At 23.4% G+C, this 20583-nt stretch overlaps 1 protein-coding gene across 2 annotated transcripts; it reads right to left on the bottom strand.

Annotated features, from left to right (window-relative positions):
• Positions 1-14964: 14964 nt before the first annotated feature.
• Positions 14965-17295, bottom strand: LOC112693937 (cuticle protein 19-like). 2 transcript variants are annotated; one of them, XM_025569215.1, is made up of 4 exons: positions 17184-17295; positions 16944-17051; positions 16554-16795; positions 14965-15146 (listed from the first exon to the last, which is right to left on the bottom strand). In XM_025569215.1, the coding sequence occupies exons 1-3, from the start codon at positions 17193-17195 to the stop codon at positions 16565-16567; spliced, it is 351 nt and encodes a 116-aa protein (XP_025425000.1). In that variant the 5' UTR covers positions 17196-17295; the 3' UTR covers positions 14965-15146; positions 16554-16564. The 2 variants fall into 2 exon arrangements, with proteins under 2 accessions (XP_025425000.1, XP_025424998.1); XM_025569213.1 differs by having other exon boundaries at positions 14970-15159.
• Between the last annotated feature and the right edge of the window lie 3288 nt (positions 17296-20583).

Genomic DNA, 20583 nt, shown 5'->3' on the forward strand with positions numbered 1-20583 from the left:
TATTATTATTTACTTAATAATTATAGTTATATAATAAATAGTTAAGTTAAAAGAAAATATAAAATACTGTGTTCTGTTTTGAGAGTTTCGTTATAATAGTTATTCATTATTGTATGTTAAGTCTTAAGTGTCGTTTATGGTAACTCTTTCAACAATTCTATCATGTTATTTTTGGACATTTTTAACATCTTATAACATAGATTTTTATTTTATTTAATAGCAAAAAAACATTATATGTTGAATAAAATGAATAATTCAAATATAAAATAAAATATTTATGACTATAAATATTAAAACGGTTTGTTTAAATTAATATAATTGCTAATAATATTAAAAATTGGTCTCTTAAACAGTCAAACCATAATAATACTTTTTTTAATTATCAATGTAAGTTTGAGGTCTCATTAATAAATATTAAGTTTTATAACAATTATTCTAAAAATGAGAAAAAAAGCTTGATCTTGTTTCGGGTTTGTTCAACAGTATTAGTACTTTTAAACCCTATATTTTTTCTATTGTTTTGTTTTTTCTCATTTATTTTTTATCATTATGTTCGTATACAATTGATTTAAATTGAAAATTTCTTATTTTTTTAAAAAATGAATTATGCATGTGCATTGGAGATTAATTAAAATGTAATCGTTCCGTCATCAATTTCGTTAAAGTATAACTATAAGTTTAGTAGAAATTAATTAATTAGTTCTAATAATATTTATTAATGAATATTTGGCAATTTCCAGAAGCTTAACTTAAAAAGTACTCTGTTGAACATTTAAGTACCCTGCAGATTTCTAATGTCTTTGTATGTCTTTTAATGACATAATACGAGGCGTACTTATAACATCAAGGTAATATCGCTTTCCGGATCAACGCATCTGAAGGTCGATTGAATGACCGAATAAGTCTTGCTTCTGGAAAAATAAATAAACACATTGCGAAAACATAGAGTCCGCTTTCTCGAGATTTTAATGTCATCTGTTAACCTCAGTAAATCACGAACCATTATGGAAAAATATAAACATAGTTATATCTCCTAACTGTTATTATTTTAGAATATAATCGTTCTAATGGATTAATAACTATTAAAAATTTAAAGATTGTTTAATGAGTAATTGATCACAGTAAAATATTTTTTTCCTAATACTTATAAGATATTAATAATTATTAATTAATAATTTTTTTAACTTAGAGTTTACTGTCACAATACTTTTTTTAGAAAACATAAAGTGAATTAATTTTTTTTATTAACTGTTATATTTATATACATATAGAACTTAGATACTTTAATGACTTATGTAAACAATTTATATAGTAATTATTATTGGTAAATGATATCGTCATAATTTTAATGAAACCTTTAACATACATACATGAAGTCTATTGAAGCCTAACATGAAGCTTAAAAGTTTAAAATAATTATTGTGTAATATTATACTGTAAAAAAAAATATTATACTAAAACGTTATCCATAAAATAGTTGTATTAATAAGTCTAACCAAAAAAGTATTTTTATCCTAGAATTATTTTGTTTTAGATTTATATTTAAATATTATATTAAATTGATTTATACCTAAAGAAGTATTAATCGCCAATTCTTTTAAACTATAGTTAAGTTAGTTATAGTTAGATTAAAGTTATCTATAAAAATTAAACACGTAATACTTTATATATAATAGTTAGTAAGAGTTTAATACAATATGTACAATATTTGTATAAATTTATTAAAAATGTTTGAGCTTTCATGCAAAATATTAAAATAATTAACGTTAGGTTCACAATGACTATTATATATCATAAATTTTTTAGTTTTTTTTATTTAAAGAATATTTTAATTTTATGTTAGATATAGTACAACAAGGAAAAGTGATAAAATCATTAATTTGAACATACAAATACTGATACTAAGTAGAAGTCTTTAAAAACATTAACAATACATATATATATTTAACTAAATATGAAAGCGATAATATACCATCATATCTGAAAAATAATTTTAAGTAAACGTCAGGTACAGATAATCGATGATTATGATGTGAAACCACGTGTTCGCTTTCCTGGATAATTCAGCGAGCTATTGTTAAAAATAAATAAATGCGGAATTCACGTACATTTTTAAATATCTGAAATCAATATTTACCGTTATTTAATTATATATAATTTCTTTTCTGTTATTCTAAAAATCGATTTAATTTTAGCTTAGTTATTTTACATTTTATTTATTTATCTTATTTATTTGAATAAACGTCCGTAAGACTCAAGTACAGCAAAATAGTACAACTTATCTAATTTACACAATACATAGGATATTATTATCTAATACAACGGAAAAATGCGTACATAATTAATGGAACTTTATATTAAATATAAGTATAAATATAATATATATATACTAAAATTAGAATTATAAAAATAAAGAATATTAAACATTGTATATAAAAATAAAAAATAAAAAAAAAGGCTTAAGGATACAAATTATTAATATTGAACAAATCAAAGTCTGGTATACCATTATATACTCTAGCCATACGATCAAGAGGATTATTATACCCATCTTATTATGTTATTATTCTGAAATGTTGATGCAGATTTACTAACCAACAAGATCTTAGAAAAAAAATCGTAAATAGTTGTCGAAAAAATAACCAATTTTTAACTAAACATATTTAATACAGGTATATACTTAAATTAACACATATATTCACGTAAATAACTAACGTTTTATTCACTTTTGTAGTTTTTATTAAAACACGAAATGAATTATTTAGGTAGAACTTTTTTAAATATTTAAAGAAAAATTTAATACTAAAATATCATTGTATTTAATATAAATATAATTATGTAAATTAATTTGCTGAAAATTATTTTTTCGAATTCTATGATTTTGTTGCTTTCCATAAATATTTAAAAATAAAAATAATAGAGATTTATAATTAATAGCAGTATATTCTATCTGGATTTTTTAATTTTTGGATAAAATTTTGGTAATTCAAAAAGGCTATTTTATTTTTGTTATTAACTTGCCCACAAGGAATAAATTGTTGTTAGACCAATAATTTTATTTAATTACTATTTTTTAAGATTATCACATAATTATAATATTAGAATATGAAATATCGTATCGATTGTGCTTTTATCAAGTATTAATTTTTGAATCTATATTTGTAGGCTGTAGATATATTCGTATTCTGTCATTCAATCATTCATCTTAGGTGGTCGGTCTGATAGCCGTGTTTAAAAACAATGTAATTATCCTACACCATAGGTGTGCTATTTTACGCATTCATCAATCAAATTATTCATATCGTTCTGTCGTAGTGGACAAAGAAAGACATGTCTGCTGATTAGTAGCTACAATTAACAGTTATGAAAAAACCTGAATTAGTCACCTATAAAAATTAGAGAAGTGTAGTTTCAAAATAATCTATATTGCGATACAAAATCCGTATTTTATGGACTGTATAAGAACGGTTAATGTACTATAGCTATCTTATACCTGGTATCAAGTATTGAAATGTATGCAATATGAGCATTTATGTCATCATTTTTCAATATTTATCGGTTGCTTAACTTCATTGTTCATAGTTTATATGTCCCTCTAACACAAATTAAAACTATATAATATTGATCATATTGAATAAATAGTTAATAGTGAAACCATTCTCTTTCCCAATATATTAATAAAGTAAATATTTTAATTAAAGTATTGAACTACCCATATTTTAAAACTATGAAAAAATATATAGTTAAAAACTAAAATTTATAACAGTTTAAATCATATAGAGTATTATAAATTTTACGTAAAAAATATTGTATGGCATGTTTTACCGATTCTTGTAATAGTTTTATTAATTGATTTTAGTTGAAGATCTCGTAAAATTAAACAACCTCCTTTGGAAATTAAATTACTTTGAGTTAGAAATATTTCAAGTATTTTACTAAATAAATGATAACAGACAAACATAATGATAAATTTGAATATGTTTGAAGTCTTGACCATTAAATTATTTCTATACAATATAATTCGTTTTTTGAGAAAAAATATTTTAATTACCCAATGAAATAAAAGACTAATTAATGATTGTTCTCAACTTAACCTACCATTAAACCATACATCAAAATTAATGATAAGGTCATCCACATCCGAATCATTGATTTGATATTGAATGTTTTCACTTTTTCTTTTAAATATATGAAGAACTCATATTGTTGATAATGAGTTTGTCACTAGATTGTAGATTTTACTTATAGAACCCTGAACTAATTTTCACACTCGGACGTATTTTAAATACTCGTAACGAATTTATTTTTATTAAATAAAATATTTTACATCATTCACTGTTCTTCAACAGGGTCGCTTCGTAAAAATAATCCTTGATTTTTCTTAAACAATATCAAAAAAATGATATACGCTATGATCAAAAATAAAAAGTATGCGTCATTATATGAATAGAATACAGAATAATTCATATTGTATAAAAATGTGAACAATTGAAAAAAGAATGGTTTATCGTAATTTTAAGATATTTTAAATGTTATTTATTATAATAATATGGTACATAATCCCAAAGTACTCGAAAAATTATATTTTAATAATAAATACCAAATAATTACATGAAAGTTACAATCATTTTGAGCAGTAACTTATAATTTAAAAAATTAGTACTCATGTACAAAATAACTATGATGATGAAGGGTTTTTAGTTGTTGTGTGTTTTAATTTTACAAGCTACGCAAAGCTCAAATCATATTTCTACTTTTATCAGATCTATAACAGGTATATAATTTATTTTAATTCAAATTAAAATAAATAATCTTGTCAGTATTTTAAAAAAAAGTTTCCATAATATTATAATCATATAATAAAAGTTCTTTCTATGGGTTTTTCATAAAATCAATTGAAAGTAACAAAATAATGAACAGCTCACTAATAATAATAACTCTGGGTGTTTTTATTACAAGTTTGATTATTATTATTTTAATACATTTTGAATAATAATATAAATTTGAAATAAAAAAAGTGTATAAAAAATACGTTCAAATAATTTGTTTAAGAAATATTTTCTTTTATTTAAAAGTAATATAAACTATAAAACCAATGTTAATGTTTTCAAAATGCATATACTTCAAAAATTAAAATTCGTATACTTAGAAAAAATAAGAATTATAAACTAATGTTTAAAATATATTCTAGTGACTTTGGTACATAAAAACCTTCAAATACTAAGTATATATTTAAAATAGTTAATTATTAAACAATTTCAAATGAAAAAGGAAAATTATTTTTTAATTGTTTCTTTTGGTAGAGTTAAAGACCACCTAATACGATGGATAAAAGTAAATTAGCAAATTATATTGTTTCAAATTTAAGTTTCTCATACAAAGTATGTATTTAATAATTATAGGTATATTGTTATAAAGAGTAGAATATAATTTATAACAATTGTATTTACTATAATTGTTGTAAATACAATTGAAACAAAAATATAGTACTCGTACTATAATTATGTTCGTTTTATTTTAAGTTACTTTTTTTTAATATTTTAAAAATTATACTTAACCAATTTATTATTAAATAACCTACAATATCTATGTTTATTATTGTTCATAAATATAAATAGCTATTTATAATCCACGAATATGATTTTATTATAATTATTCTTAATATGTAATTATTTATTATGAAAATAAAATAAAATAAATCGTAGATTAATTTTTAAAAATAGAAATACATTTTGTTTCGCATCTGAAATGTAATAAAATGAATAATTGTAAATAGCTTACATTTTATAATACTTGGAGACTTTTTTTTTTTTGTTTTAGGTGTTAAGAAGTATCACAACATTTAAAATTACTAAACAAATAAAATCAAGTTTAAATTTGTAAATTAATAGACACATTATTTAAGATTATTATACTAATCAACATGTGAGCCATATTTTAATTAATTAATTAATTAGTTATTGACGCTAAAATTTCACTGGGGGTGTATTAGTTTAAATTCACGTTTAGCACACGTAAATATTATTGTACTATGATAACATGTTGTCTTGTTATGGTACTTAATTATCATGTATGATTATGTTTAAAAATAATTATTATTTTGATACGTAAGTATTGATTTTGTACGATACGTCCGTCCATACGTCGAAGCATTCGAGTATGATAATTTAATTAACTGTATAATTAAAACTCATAGTCATTATTTCTCTTACTAACTTTTAAAATGCTATTTATTCATTCTGTTTGAACTTGCACCACTTTTATTGAATATTGTTGAATTAAGGCGCCATATATTTATTTGTTATAGTAATCCATAACAAATAATATGGTCTACTTTCCACTCTTTTGAAATAGGAATGAATGGATTTTTTTGTCCATTTGTGTATTTGTATTGCAAATATGTATACATGAATATGATAATATATATTATACTATATAGTAATAAATGTATGCCTATGTTAGGTTAGTTTATGCATGATAAAACTATCAAGATAACATAGACAATGTATAAATCTGTTATATTTATTAATTATGATCTATAAATAATTTAGTAATAAATGTTTTAAATACATATATATATATATATGAGCAAAATACGTATATATTATGTAGGATAGTAATATATAGAATATATTGATGAGATACGTTCTGATATTATATTTTTACATTGGGTAGACCTTTTTGATTATTAATATGAACAATTTACAAATCATGATTAATAATTAAAATGAGACATCTAATATCGGATTTTTTTTTTTGCATTGTTAAAATTCAGGTTATATATTCAGGTTTATTTAGTTTTTTTTAATTATTGAGTATTAAAAGTTATTTCATTTTTTACTCATATTACATAATTTTGTATACAAAATTCTTGAATCAAGTGTTTTATTTGGTAAATCATTAGAATGCAAAGAGTGTAATACTACAATAATTCCTCACCATGATAACGTAGCGGTGTCATAGGAGTGAAAAAAATATGTGGTAGTACGACTTCTATAAAACCCGAAAATTATAAGGAATAAGTTATATAAATGATGTGAAATGTTAAAAATAATCTCTGAATATAACAATTTGAATATTTCTTTGACTTACGATTTGAACAAATTTGGTATTGAACGTTTTAAACGTACACGATATTTACTAACAAAACTAAGTCATATCATCTATGTATTACGTATTTTTAACTAATTTCTGGTTTTTTTTTTATTTAATTTTAACAGGATGGCTAGTTCGGAGCCTCTTATTGCTATCTTAATTTTTTTTGGCATATTCAAGATATGAGGCCAAAGAGATAAATTTTTCTATGTTTCATGAAGTTTGGTCAATTTACTGTTCTACGAAATTATTTTTGATTCTAAACTATTAGGTATAAAACATTAGTTATAATATATTTTTATGACATCTTGGAGATTTTTAATATCAAATCTATTAGATACATACGAAATTATGATCAAAACATAAGCATAAACAAATAATTTGTTTTTCAGTGTTAATATATAGAAATATTATAATTAGTCATAAGATATTATAAAAAAAGTGTTTAATATAAACGTTATACAGATTTAAAAATCATGTTTTATTTTAAATTTTTATCATACCATCTTAGTATACATCTCGCTTATACTTCGTGTTACACTTTTGTTTGGCTATCTTTTGAAATGTATCACAATCAAAATAAATTAGAACTCTACAGATTGAATGTATTATAATACATTTCCTTGAACTCTTTTTTATGATTTTATCACACGCCAAAAAAAAAAAAATAATAATAATAATAAATATTAGTCAATATTATAATACTGATTTATCGATACTGTACAATATACATCTATATCATCTATAGAATGTATTGTTAGATTATAGTTTATCACTTATTAATATTTCTTAAAATGAGAACAAAACTAATGAATATACACAATAGTCTAAAATATAACTAATCGATTACTTAAAATATCATACATTTATAAATGTTTTTAATAAAATTTAATAACTGTAAAATTTATTTTTAATTTTTCTATTACTTTTTTTTTTGTACATATTTTTAATTTAAAAAAAAATTCCTATGCGTACTTTTAGGAATTTAACAATTCATTATATTTGTTTTTGTTAAATATTTAACAATTGATTTAAAAAAAGTAATTTAGCATAAAATCCAAAATAATATTAATATTATATGTATATGCAATAAACAATATAGTAGCTGATATCAGTAATATTGAGTAATAATTTAAAATGGTAAAAAAAATACCCCTATAACTCCATTCATTATAAAATTAATATATTCTAACAATAAATTATTTTTATATTTTTTTTAATATGTTGTAATATTTGTTTTTAATAGAGTACCGTATTATTCAAATACAAATGTACAATATATTAAGAGGAGAATGATTAATTTAATAAAAATTAACTTTGACACAACTAAAATTAGTTTTTAATCAATTATTTTATCATAAGTTTAGTAGAAAAGCATTTAATTCACATATATTTAATTTATAAAAATATTTTATAATTTATTAAAAAAAAATGGTCCAAATAAATTTTTTTTTCCTTAAAATATACGTTTAATTTTCAAGCTTAATGATTTAGGATTATTTTTCATTTTTGCATTGTTATAATTTGTATTTTATTATATTTATTTTATCTTTAAAAAAATAATATATTAAAAATATTTAAAATATTTCTTTTTAGTTATACATGAATGACTAGCCAAATGATATAAACATTTTCTTTGTAAATCTGTCTGCTTTAAAATGTGTTATGTATTTAACTATGTGTATTATTTAATATGGACATGGATAATCTCGAGACAAAGCATCAAGATTGATATTGATTCTTTATGCTTGTATACTATAGTCCATTTACCAAGTACACTTTATTGTACACATTCGAATGCGTTGTCGATGCATGGAACGAATTGCATTTCAAAATTCTAATGGCTCACGTAATTGAATCGTGAAAATAAATTTATAAAAAAAAAGATCAATATTTTTACGATATTATATTATGTTTATGAAGCATTAAATTAATCTTACACATTTAAGTGAGTTAATAGTACAAATAATTTTATTTTTGTATTCATTTTTAATTTAAAAGCTTATTTAAAACCATGATATTCTTTTATGTTTTTTTTTATTTGTTTCTAGGCAACATAATTATTAATTAATTTAGTTGGAAATTAAAAATTGTCTAGGTAAAATAAATAAAAATAAATATGAACTTAAGAAGAGCGAAATTTCTAGTGCAGACATGGGTGTATTTAAAGTGAAAGGGGAAGACGAAAATTGCCCTCCCTGTAAAATTTATGAGGGTGACAGTTTTTGTATATATTTATTAAAAATAATAATATTATCTACATACCATACACAACGTATATTTTTACTATAAAATTTATAATTTTATAATTTGTTCTAAACTAGTGTTTGCTTCTAGATACCTACCAAAATTTGAACATAATATGACATTGTTACATAAATCGTTAACTCATATGAAATTCGTCGCTAAACAATTTCAGGTTTGTTATGTTATAAATATAGACTATGAAATCATAGATAGGTGGTTCGTTACCCTACTACCTTTCAGCTACTATATTATCTATGTTTAATATATATTCTAAAAAAAAGTTGTTTCATAAATTGTTCGTTCTTCGTTGAAAAAGAAAATTGTAGAACTAGAAATCCAAGAACAGGCAAAATGTATTTCGAAATTATAAAATTTGTTTAACTAAATAACTAATATAATTTAAAGAAAATTTGTTGAAATGTTTGGTTTTTTCAAAATTAGTATTATAGATCATTAATAATTTGCTTTCGTAACATTCCAATATTTTGTTTTTTTTTTTGTTTTTACAAAATCATTTATTCAATTTCTAAGCTTTATAAAAGCTGAAAATGTTTTGGACCACAACAATATAGTGAATTTTTGTGATTTTTATCATTTTGAAAAAATTGAGTATTTAAACACTCTATTCTTTTTTTTCAGTATTAAGCTTAATTTATTTTTCTTTCGCCAATAATATAATGTAAAAACAACATTGTATTTAATTTTCAAGACTTGTTGTCAAATTAAAATTATTTTATCAATAATTTTAAAAAAAAGGTAAGAAAACAAAAAAATTTCAATTATTGAATATCAATCGGTTGATTATACCTTATAAAATAATTCTTTATTAACAAGTGTACTATTTAATAATTTCATCTTCATGTTAAAAAAAAAAAAAAGTTGTAGAAATATTCATGCATTACTATTTACAATCAAGTAAAATGAATTGCCTATATATTACTCCATAATAAGTATTTTAATTATATTTTATAATCATTTAAGTTTTTGTTGTGGTATTTATTGAATTTATTAAATTTATTGTGAGTTTGGTTTTAATCGTATTAATATATATAAAATGTATCAGTATATTTCATTTGATTATTTATAATGAATGTAATTTAATGGTGCTATTACTACTTATATAATGTATTATATTTATGGTTTTAAATATTCTTTCTATCATTTTTAAACATTTTTTTTAGTAATTATTTTCATATTTATACTTTTTGAATTGGCTATTACAACCAATATTCATGGGCAGCTGATATGTCATCAATATAAGGTAAATTAAAGTACTATTTATTTTTATTATTTTTTTCAACTTATCAAAGATTTCATTATGAATAAAATTATAATAAGTTCAATATTTTATAATACAATTATTATTTTTATGTAAGTAGTAAAACACTATAAAGATATTAGTATATAATTGTATGATAAAATGTAAATAATTATATCTTTCATTTTTTACTTGTCATACTATAATCATGCCATGGGTATTTTACAAATATTCATGTATACAAATATTACTTTGAAAACGGATTAGAGTTTGGTGGTGAATTTGCTAAAAATCTTTTAAGTGATTATTCCCATTCAATATAAGGTTATTTTATAAATTTTGAACTAAATAGTTATTCGAATTCTTACTGAAATTATGAAATTCAGTTAAAAAAGAACTTCATATTAAGTTGTCAAATTAAAATTTTTATTTAAAATTATATTTATTTCACTATGTTCGGTTAGTAAAAATAACTTTAAAAAAACAGCTACTTTTCGTTATACTTTCATTCAAAACTAATAGCGTTTTCAATTAATCTGAGCAGAAATTGCTGGAAAGAATTTAATCATTTAAACTATCTTTTAAAATGTGTCCAACGCTACAGCAATAGGTGTATAAAAACAATTGTCTAATATAGAGGTTCTTAACTAGGGTGCCACGGCACCCTAGGGTACTGCGAGATTAAATTTAGGGTGCTGCAAAAATATTTGAAATATATATTTATTTTTAAACGCCTTCATGAAAAATATAGCACTGTGAGTAATAAAACAGACTATACTCTATGTTTATAGTATAAAACATATAGTGTATAATTAATTAGGTATATATAATATAATTTAATGAATTAATTATTAATACATATCATTTTTACATAGTAATACTGAGATGTTCAATCCATTTTAATTTTTATACTGGTTCGATTGCTATCGATTTGATGTGAACTGTTTTAAAGTTACAAACGGTGAAATACTTGTGACTTTATCTAATCTTTATTATTTATTAATGCTAAATAAAACCGAAGTTAAAAAATATAAATTTAAATATACGACATATTAGTATTGCGTATTAAGTATATACTATAGAGTATAGGGCATAGACTATAGAGGGCCTCCAAATTTTTAGAAAATGATAAAGGGTGCCGTGAGTTAAAAAAGGTTGGGAACCTCCGGTCTAATAAATTGCCTATGTATATTAACTCCTATCACAGTTCACAATCTCGCATAATTTTTAGTTTAAAAATAGTTTTAAAATATGTAACGATTGGAACTTGATGTATATGAATAACACAAATTTTTATCTACTATACATTATTAAATAATATATAAATATATAATGAATATAAAATAATATATAATAAATATATAATAATATATAAATAATTATTATATTATGATAAAAAAAATTTAATAATATAAAAAGTATTTATATTATTATTATAAATACATTTTTAAACCAAATAGCGACGAATAGATTTAGATTAACCTAAGACTGAAAATACATTTTAGTATGGACATAAGTGTCTGAAACAACTATTTATTAAAATATGTTTTATATACTTTCTTAACGGTGTGATTAAACTTAGCTTATTAAGTAGTATAGACATACTATATATATGGAAGTAATTTCCAATACCTTGGTACTTTTTATATTATATTCATTAAGAAAACATTTGAAAACCGTCACAGAAACCAAGAACTATAAATGAGCCACTATATTTCTAATGTAAATTAGTTATTACTGTTAAAAATAATAAATAATAAAAATAAAATATGTGAGCACTATGTAATGTGATATTATGCTGGTATTACATGACAACGAAGGACAAAATGTTGATGTGAATACGTTAAAGACAATGAAGACTTGCGTCGATGTATAGGTGAATCTGACGCGTGAAATGTTTTAAACGCGCGTGAATTTGTCTTTAAAATGAAACTTAATTTGATGATTAGTTAGGTTAGATCATCAATTCATTTAGACTTATCTAAGATATGGAGGATAAAATTGATCTATTATACTTTAATTTTTATACGGACAAGCTCTATGTACATTTACATGCAAGTATTAAGTTAAGATATATGCTGAATACAAATATAGAATAATATTAAATAGTTCATGGTGGCACGGGATATAAAGAATGTGGTAGAAAAAAGAGTTGCACATTGGGGTAATTTGAATGACAACAACCACAATAATAAAGATGTGTCTACGGTACCTTTCAGCGATCTATCAAGGAACCTAGCGCTAACGGCCTATCTTCATTTGGCGAAAGATGATAGGCCAAGCGGAACGCAGCGACAAGAAAATAATCGTGAGATTCACGGGGAGTAATTAAGATAATTACTGACAAACCTGAGGAACCCCGTTTGAACACGTTCAAGCTACCTGGAGCCAACAGGTGTGGATGGATCCCGGGCAACTACATCATATTCAAGAATAGATACACCGAGAGAATAGAATAGTAATTTTAGAGACATGCTAAAATGAAAGTCTTTAGTTATTCTAAAGATAACACCAAGAGATTTAAAGGTTTCAAAACTCACGTAACCAATGTGAAGACGAAGGTTGGAATTTCTACTTAACTTAAGTCCAAAGTCAATTGAACCGATTATTTGAGAAGCTCGTCAAGTGCAAAAATTTTTATTTCGAGAAAACTATAAAAAAAAAAAAATGTTTTAGTATTTTAACAAATTGTTTAATTATTACGCCATTAGCCACACATGGAACATTGATTTTATTTATAATATTGGCAATAAACTATTGAGAAGAGAATCATAGAAAAAATTATGAACTTGCACTTGTACAGATTGAGTGTTAGACCCAAAATGATAAACCATTTCAAGAATCGATCAACATTAATCTGAATGTCTGAATCTAGAGATAATCTGCGATTAAGCATACACACGCATATAGTTAAATTTCATCAGTAAAACATAAAATACGATAATGATGCAGAATACGATGAACACTGTTGATAAATTGAGACAGTAGTATAGGAGAGAGATCACCGCCCAGTGGAACACCAAATGATGCCTGGAATGGGCTAGATCTAACGTCCAGTACTCTTACCCATTTATTATTACTCTTTATTATTACTTTAAGCACCTAATATAATTTTAATAAGTGATTATTTATGTAAGAAAATAAACACCACCTCTGTCATTAATTTTTTTTGGTATTCTAAATCAAATTATTTTCGACATAAATATTATTTATATAAAAATATAAATATAGTCAGTGTTTTTTTAATAAATGGAAAATTTCCTGTGGCTCTCCCAACTTGAACATAGCTTAGAGCCCAGGGATATGAGTTTCGGTAGCCTCAGCCTAAACACTGACTAAATAAGTGTGCGATGGGTGCTAGAGCTTCGGATCCCACTTAATTTGTAAGACACCGCTTTTGCTGAGCATGTAAAAGTTTTGTGTTAATTTTAACTATTCAGTTCAGTAAACACGGGATTAACCAAAAGTGTACACATATTTTGTTATCGAATAAATATATGTAATACTTACACCTCATGAACAAGAAGTCGTCGTTATGAGTTGGTAAAAATTATATATATATTTTTTTTAATTTATGTATATCTAACAATTGGTATGTGGTAAGAGGTAAACAATAATTCAATATTAAATTAATTAAAAACGTATAGAATTAATTCCAATTATGTGTAAAAAATACAAGAATAGATGTAGTGACATAATAAACGTACGAGTTAAAATATTTTATTGTTGGGAACGAAATATTTTTGTAATATTATGTCAATGCTATTATGAAATTAAGCAAGGTCATTATGGTATATTTCATATTAGTAAAAAAAAAAAAAAAAAATGATACATAACATGCAATACATATATAATTTTAATAATATCTAGGTCTTTTTATTTTTTTATATTTCCCGGTGTTTTCTTTTAATATATGATTATTTCATAACGTTATAATATTAGTTTATCCAACCTGTCTTCGATTTATATGCGATTTATATTTTCTGTCATGCGTGAAGACACAATTTGATATAGCCACATATTTTTCTCTCGAACGTTTATTGATTTTACTTATATAATAATAGTAATTTTCTAAAATAAACGTGACGAGTTTTCAATACAAACGGTCACACATGAATTCTTTAAATAAAAAAAAATCTGAGAAAATAAGTATGTTATATATTTATGGTAATAAAATAATAAAATATATATTAATTACACTTGTTTCAATATAAATCATCCATTATATAAATACATATTGTATGGTACATTACCATTATAATCATGGTATACAGTAGTTCAATAAAAGTGTATTAAATAAATCGTCATTATATCTAAGAATATCAAATATAAAAAAATATAAAAATAAAATACTTATAGTAATAGTCACTATAAAAATAGTAATAATTAGATAAAGATATAATAATATAATATATGAAAGTTTTTCTGACACAAACAAGTCGAACAAGTTAAGGACTAGATTGTTAGATTATTGCTTTCATGTGTCCATTGATGTTGGAATATTAATGTAGAATTTGGCAGTCAAACTTGCCTCGGAGTAGATGACCTGAAAATAAAGTCTATAAAATGGTTTATTTTAATATGGATTTTTCATTTAATTCGATTAACATTTTTTTTTATATATTATCTAGTTCTTCAATACAATTGTTTGTCAATAAGTTATAATGTCATTTACATACTTCAAATTTGTTTATAATTTAATGAGATTGACAAATGTATTTTCAATCTTTAAATTTATAATAATAATTTAACACATTAACATACGTACATATACATACTCGTATATAGATACATATATTCATATCTATTTATTTATCTATTCATAGATATATAAATATAACATCATATATTATCCTTCAAGTCTTTAAAATAATTGGTCATTTATTTGTGTTCTAAAAATGGTATTTGTAGTGGAAGTATAAACTAATTTCATTTTTTTTAATACTTTCATAGTATATCAAATAGAATTTTTAATATGATAATCAGTCAATTTCAATAACTTGAATACCAAAAAAAATACATAATGTGTTATAACATTACAAAAAAATGTAATATTTACGTAACACATAAATATATTCACTTATAGATTATGTCATTCAAAGATCTAATACATTACACACTATGAAAAGTACTTCGAAGCACAAAATATATTTAATACTACCTATGAAATTTAGATGATAGTCGTTATTTTGATACATAGCTCAATAATTCTTGTGTATTGTTGACTACTTTTAAACCGGCTTGCCACATAGGCAATTTAAGTACATACATGTGTACCGAATTTTCAATTTATCAATTTTCCATGTTGGTGGTTTATTTAATTTTGTGTGATAAATGCAATGTGATATTACCTTACTTGATACCCATTTACCATGTAACCTTTCAACTTTCTCAAATTTTTAGTGCATTATACATGTTGTGCAATTATTCCTTTAAATTAGTTTCTATTTAAATATATTTTTAAGTTATTCACAAAAAATCTAATTATCATATGTAGTGTAAGTATTTTACATCGAAAAATGAACCAGAATTTCATGATTTTACCGAAGTGTTTAAAGTTTAAAAAAAATTATAATAATATTTAATTAAAAAATTATAAGTAAGCGATTTAGAAATAATAAAAAGTATAAAGATTTTAAATTATAATATCAAAAATTTGTTTTTTACTATCTCGATTTGCAAATATCGTATATATTATATACGCTAGTATATAGTATATTATACGAATATGTTCCAAATATTATAACAATGATAGATATAATTTATTAAGTTACATAAATTATTATAATCAATTTGAAATATTAATGCCATTATTTTAAAACGTTCAATACAAATATGCCCAATTGTTTTATACATAATAAGGGAAACGTGTATCCTCAAATTTTCAAAAAATCTGTTTTAATGAAACGACCAGAAAAATGAAACAGAACTAATACTATAGTTTATGATTTACCTTTAGAAACATCAATATTGTTCGTAATGATCAGGATGGTTGGCGTGACCGGATTTATGGACGACAGCGTTGAAACCGTTTTCCTTGTCCGCTACGTACTCAACGGTTCTAAGGGTACCGTCGGGTTCTTGCACGGTGTACGATCCCTTTACCACATCGCCATCTCTGTATTCATGCGCGGTTTTGTAATCACCTGTGTGAGGATCTTGTACGCCGTACTTGTAAGAATACTTGGGATGGGCCTGGAAACACAACGCATCGTGTTACTGCAAAATCTACCAAATTACTTGTACTTATATTTAAATTGTTTTTAATTTTATTGTAGACGCAATCGAACTTTGTGCATGAGCAGTAATCGGACAATTCGGCGCGAACAATTATAATACCCACATAGTAATCCACGTGCTCTTCGTCATCGTGTCCGCCACCGTATCCTTGAGGATACGACCGCACCGTGCTCAAACCGACGTACAGCAGAACGCAAGAACCGACAATAACCTTTGTGAAGTGAAAATGAAAAAAATAATACGTCATAATTATTAAGAAAAATACAGTAATTGCATTGCAACGAAAACAAAATTGAGAACGAAAAAAAAAAGAAAGAATTATGATATGCATTGATCGCTTTACCTTTGATAGCATGTTGGCTGTTTTTGTTTAAAAACGAACACTGAAGATAATGGAGGACTGGTGGAACTACGCACGTTCTAGATCGGTCGATGGTGAGTATCTATTGTACGCGTTCTACGATCAACGTTATATATAAATACGTTCCGTACGTATTTTTCCACTTCTTCTCGCTCAATTCGTGTTGCAAACACACAAACATTGCATAATACAACAACAACACATATTATTTTGTTTAAATGACGAAACAACGCTCTTTAGGATGTGTTCATTATTGTCATTATTTTTATCGCGATCGGTTATAAAGGAGGAATTTTTATTTTTCTGGTGGTGGAACTTTTCTAAACTAATTTTGGGCGTTTCTTTTAAATAATATAAGGTATACAATATGATATGTAAAACATAGTGTTCGGCTTATACGACCTCAGTTAAAAAACAGTTACCGTTAAATCGATATTTTAAATTAATTTTTTTTTTTTTTTATTAACAATAAGTTATTATTTATATACTTTTATTTATTACTTTCGAATAACAGTATAGATATTCAATATTAAGAGTGGAAAATAGTTTTTTCAAACATGAGAGCTGAATACCAACTATAAAGCATATAGGTACTCTCTATTATTATTAAGATTTATAAAACCATTTGTTACAAAATATAATGACCAAAAACAAGTTGTTCGTTTCAATGACTAATATAAAAAAAAAAAAAAAAAATTGACACATCAAAATTTGATTGTGTAAATACAATATTATGTTTGGAAATATTATTTTAATTACTTTAATTTGAATTCACAATGGCATAAGATTCAACTTCTCATTAAATACATTTACATTTAAAACTTCACTTTATTTAAAACTTAAATTTAGAATAATATTCTAAAAATAACTTTATAAATTACTGATTTAATTTGTTTTAGTGTTTCATTTTTAAAAATCAAATGTAAAAAATTCAGTTTTATTAATTCGATTTTTATTTTATTAATTTATTAATCTTAATACCAAAGGGTTAATAAAACATTGAATATTCGTATATGTATTTTTATATTAAAATTAATATATAAGCAAAAGTACATTAGTAATACATTCGTTATTTCAAATTGGTATAGTTTTACCAAAATATTATAAAATTTAAAATCATAAATTAATTTAAATTGAACAAAAGGTAAGACCTACATAATTTAATGTTATAAATAAATGTATATAATAGACATAAATTTAAAAAACTTTGAAAACGTTTAACAAAATATTTAATTTTGATAAAATGTAAAATTAATAATTTGAACAAATTTACATTTTTATTTAATCTTGTTAATACGTTTCATAAAATTTAATTTTGAAATAAACAAAGTTGACAAATTGACTTTAAAAATTCGTAAAATTCACTTTACGTGATTTTTTTTATTAAAATACTTCATAAACTTACTTGAAAGTATTTTAAAAATTAAATTTTGCGATTCATCAATTAATTCGTTTTTTTTATATTTTTTGTATAACAAAGCTACAATTTTAATTAATTTTATAAAATATTTTTAAATAATGAATCTTGATGTTGTAATAACACAACCTTCGATAAAATTGAACAGCCTATATATTTTCCTTCTTTAAAAATATATTGTCATTTTCTCATTTATTTTTCAATAATATCTGTTAAGTAGTCATAATAAAATCTATGAACCCTTGGCAATGATGAAAAACTACTGTTTATTAAATATAGTAAACGGTTTTATACATTGACAAGCATAACCATTCAACCATGTACAATAGTTAATGAGGTATAGATATAATATACATTATTATTGTTATTCATTTGTATCATTTTTTACCACTCCAGATATTAATTCAATAGATATTTTAATTATATCATTTATAACATTGGTTAAAGAAAACTTTGTTAAGTATTAAAAATACAATTATATTCGTATTAAAGATAAAAAAATTATTTTTGAAACGTTCAATTTAAATAACTTAAATCATACTAATTATTAATTAATATTTTAAAATTATGAATTATAAAATAATTATTACAGAATTATATTCCATTTCTTATTATATAAATTCGAATACAAATAAGATTAATAATAAAAATTTGACTAGACAGAAATCATGGATTGAATGCAAGATTAAATTTATTATGTGTTTTTCTGTAGGATGTCTTCTAAAATTAAATGTTTACAATTTAAAAGTGTTTTTGAACGAAGCTTGATTATGAATTCAATGTAAATAGTTTATTTTAGTTTTATAATGAATTTGATTGTTCCATGTGACATTATATTTACATATATATTCATAGCTACGATACAGTTTTCAGCAGATTAATTTATTGCAGTGGTTCCCAATCAATGGGAAATTACCTTTAAGGGGTAAAGACCAGATTCATTATTATTATTTTTTTTTATTATATACTTATGTACCTCTTATTATAATTTTTATTATTGTTTAATTACCTTTAAATAATATTTATACAGTATACTCTCGATTATCTGTGGTGTTCTGTGAAATGAACCATATACATAAGTACAAAAAAAAATATAATGTTTCTTTCATAATAGATATATCAATCATTGCGGTTCCATGAATCGTTCTAATTGGGTTGCGATAACTGATAACTCGATAATTCGGATTATACGTTAGACCACACACGATTTTTTGTTGAGAAGGAGTATTTACTAATATTTTACCCGATTTGTGGATAATAGTCTCGAAAAGGTTGAGAACCGATGGTTTATTTTATTGAATTATTTCAGCATTTTTCAGCGGTATAAATCAATATGTAATTTAATTCTGATCGATCAAATTGGTTCACAATTTATTCGAATTGTATAATAGAGTAACGAAAATTATCTAGGTACCAAGTTTTACATTTGTAAAAATATAAATATCTATCAACGAAGACGATGAAAAATACTTATCAGACTGTGAGATTACAATTATTATTTAAAACTGTTTCTAATAATTTGTCGTATTGAGAATATTATTATATTATCATGTTATATGTACCATTTTACTTGGGCGCATGCCCGTTTATATGTAAAATAAAATAAAAATAAAAATAAACAATTGGCAATCGCATATTATACAGAGGATTTCTTATGCCGGATTAATATTGAAATGATAAAACAAACTCGCAAACAAAACACAAACCGAGTCAATATCAAATTTTTCCAACACAAACGACGATAAATAAAAACAAAATACGATAGCTGGACACAGGGCCGGCGTGAGGTTAAATGACGCCCGAGGCTTGAATGCCAGCCGGCGCATTTTTCATACAAGCCGTAATATTAATATACTTAGAAAAAAATGTTGCTTGTGAACAGAAATACGGAAAAATGTTATACTCGTGTTATGCTCAACTTGTACATTATTTGCTATGGTCTAATTTTTTAGTCACGAGTTATAA

The sequence above is a fragment of the Sipha flava genome, unplaced genomic scaffold (genome assembly GCF_003268045.1).
Source record: "Sipha flava isolate LNK unplaced genomic scaffold, YSA_version1 120_pilon_pilon, whole genome shotgun sequence".
Taxonomy (NCBI): Eukaryota; Metazoa; Arthropoda; class Insecta; order Hemiptera; family Aphididae; genus Sipha; species Sipha flava.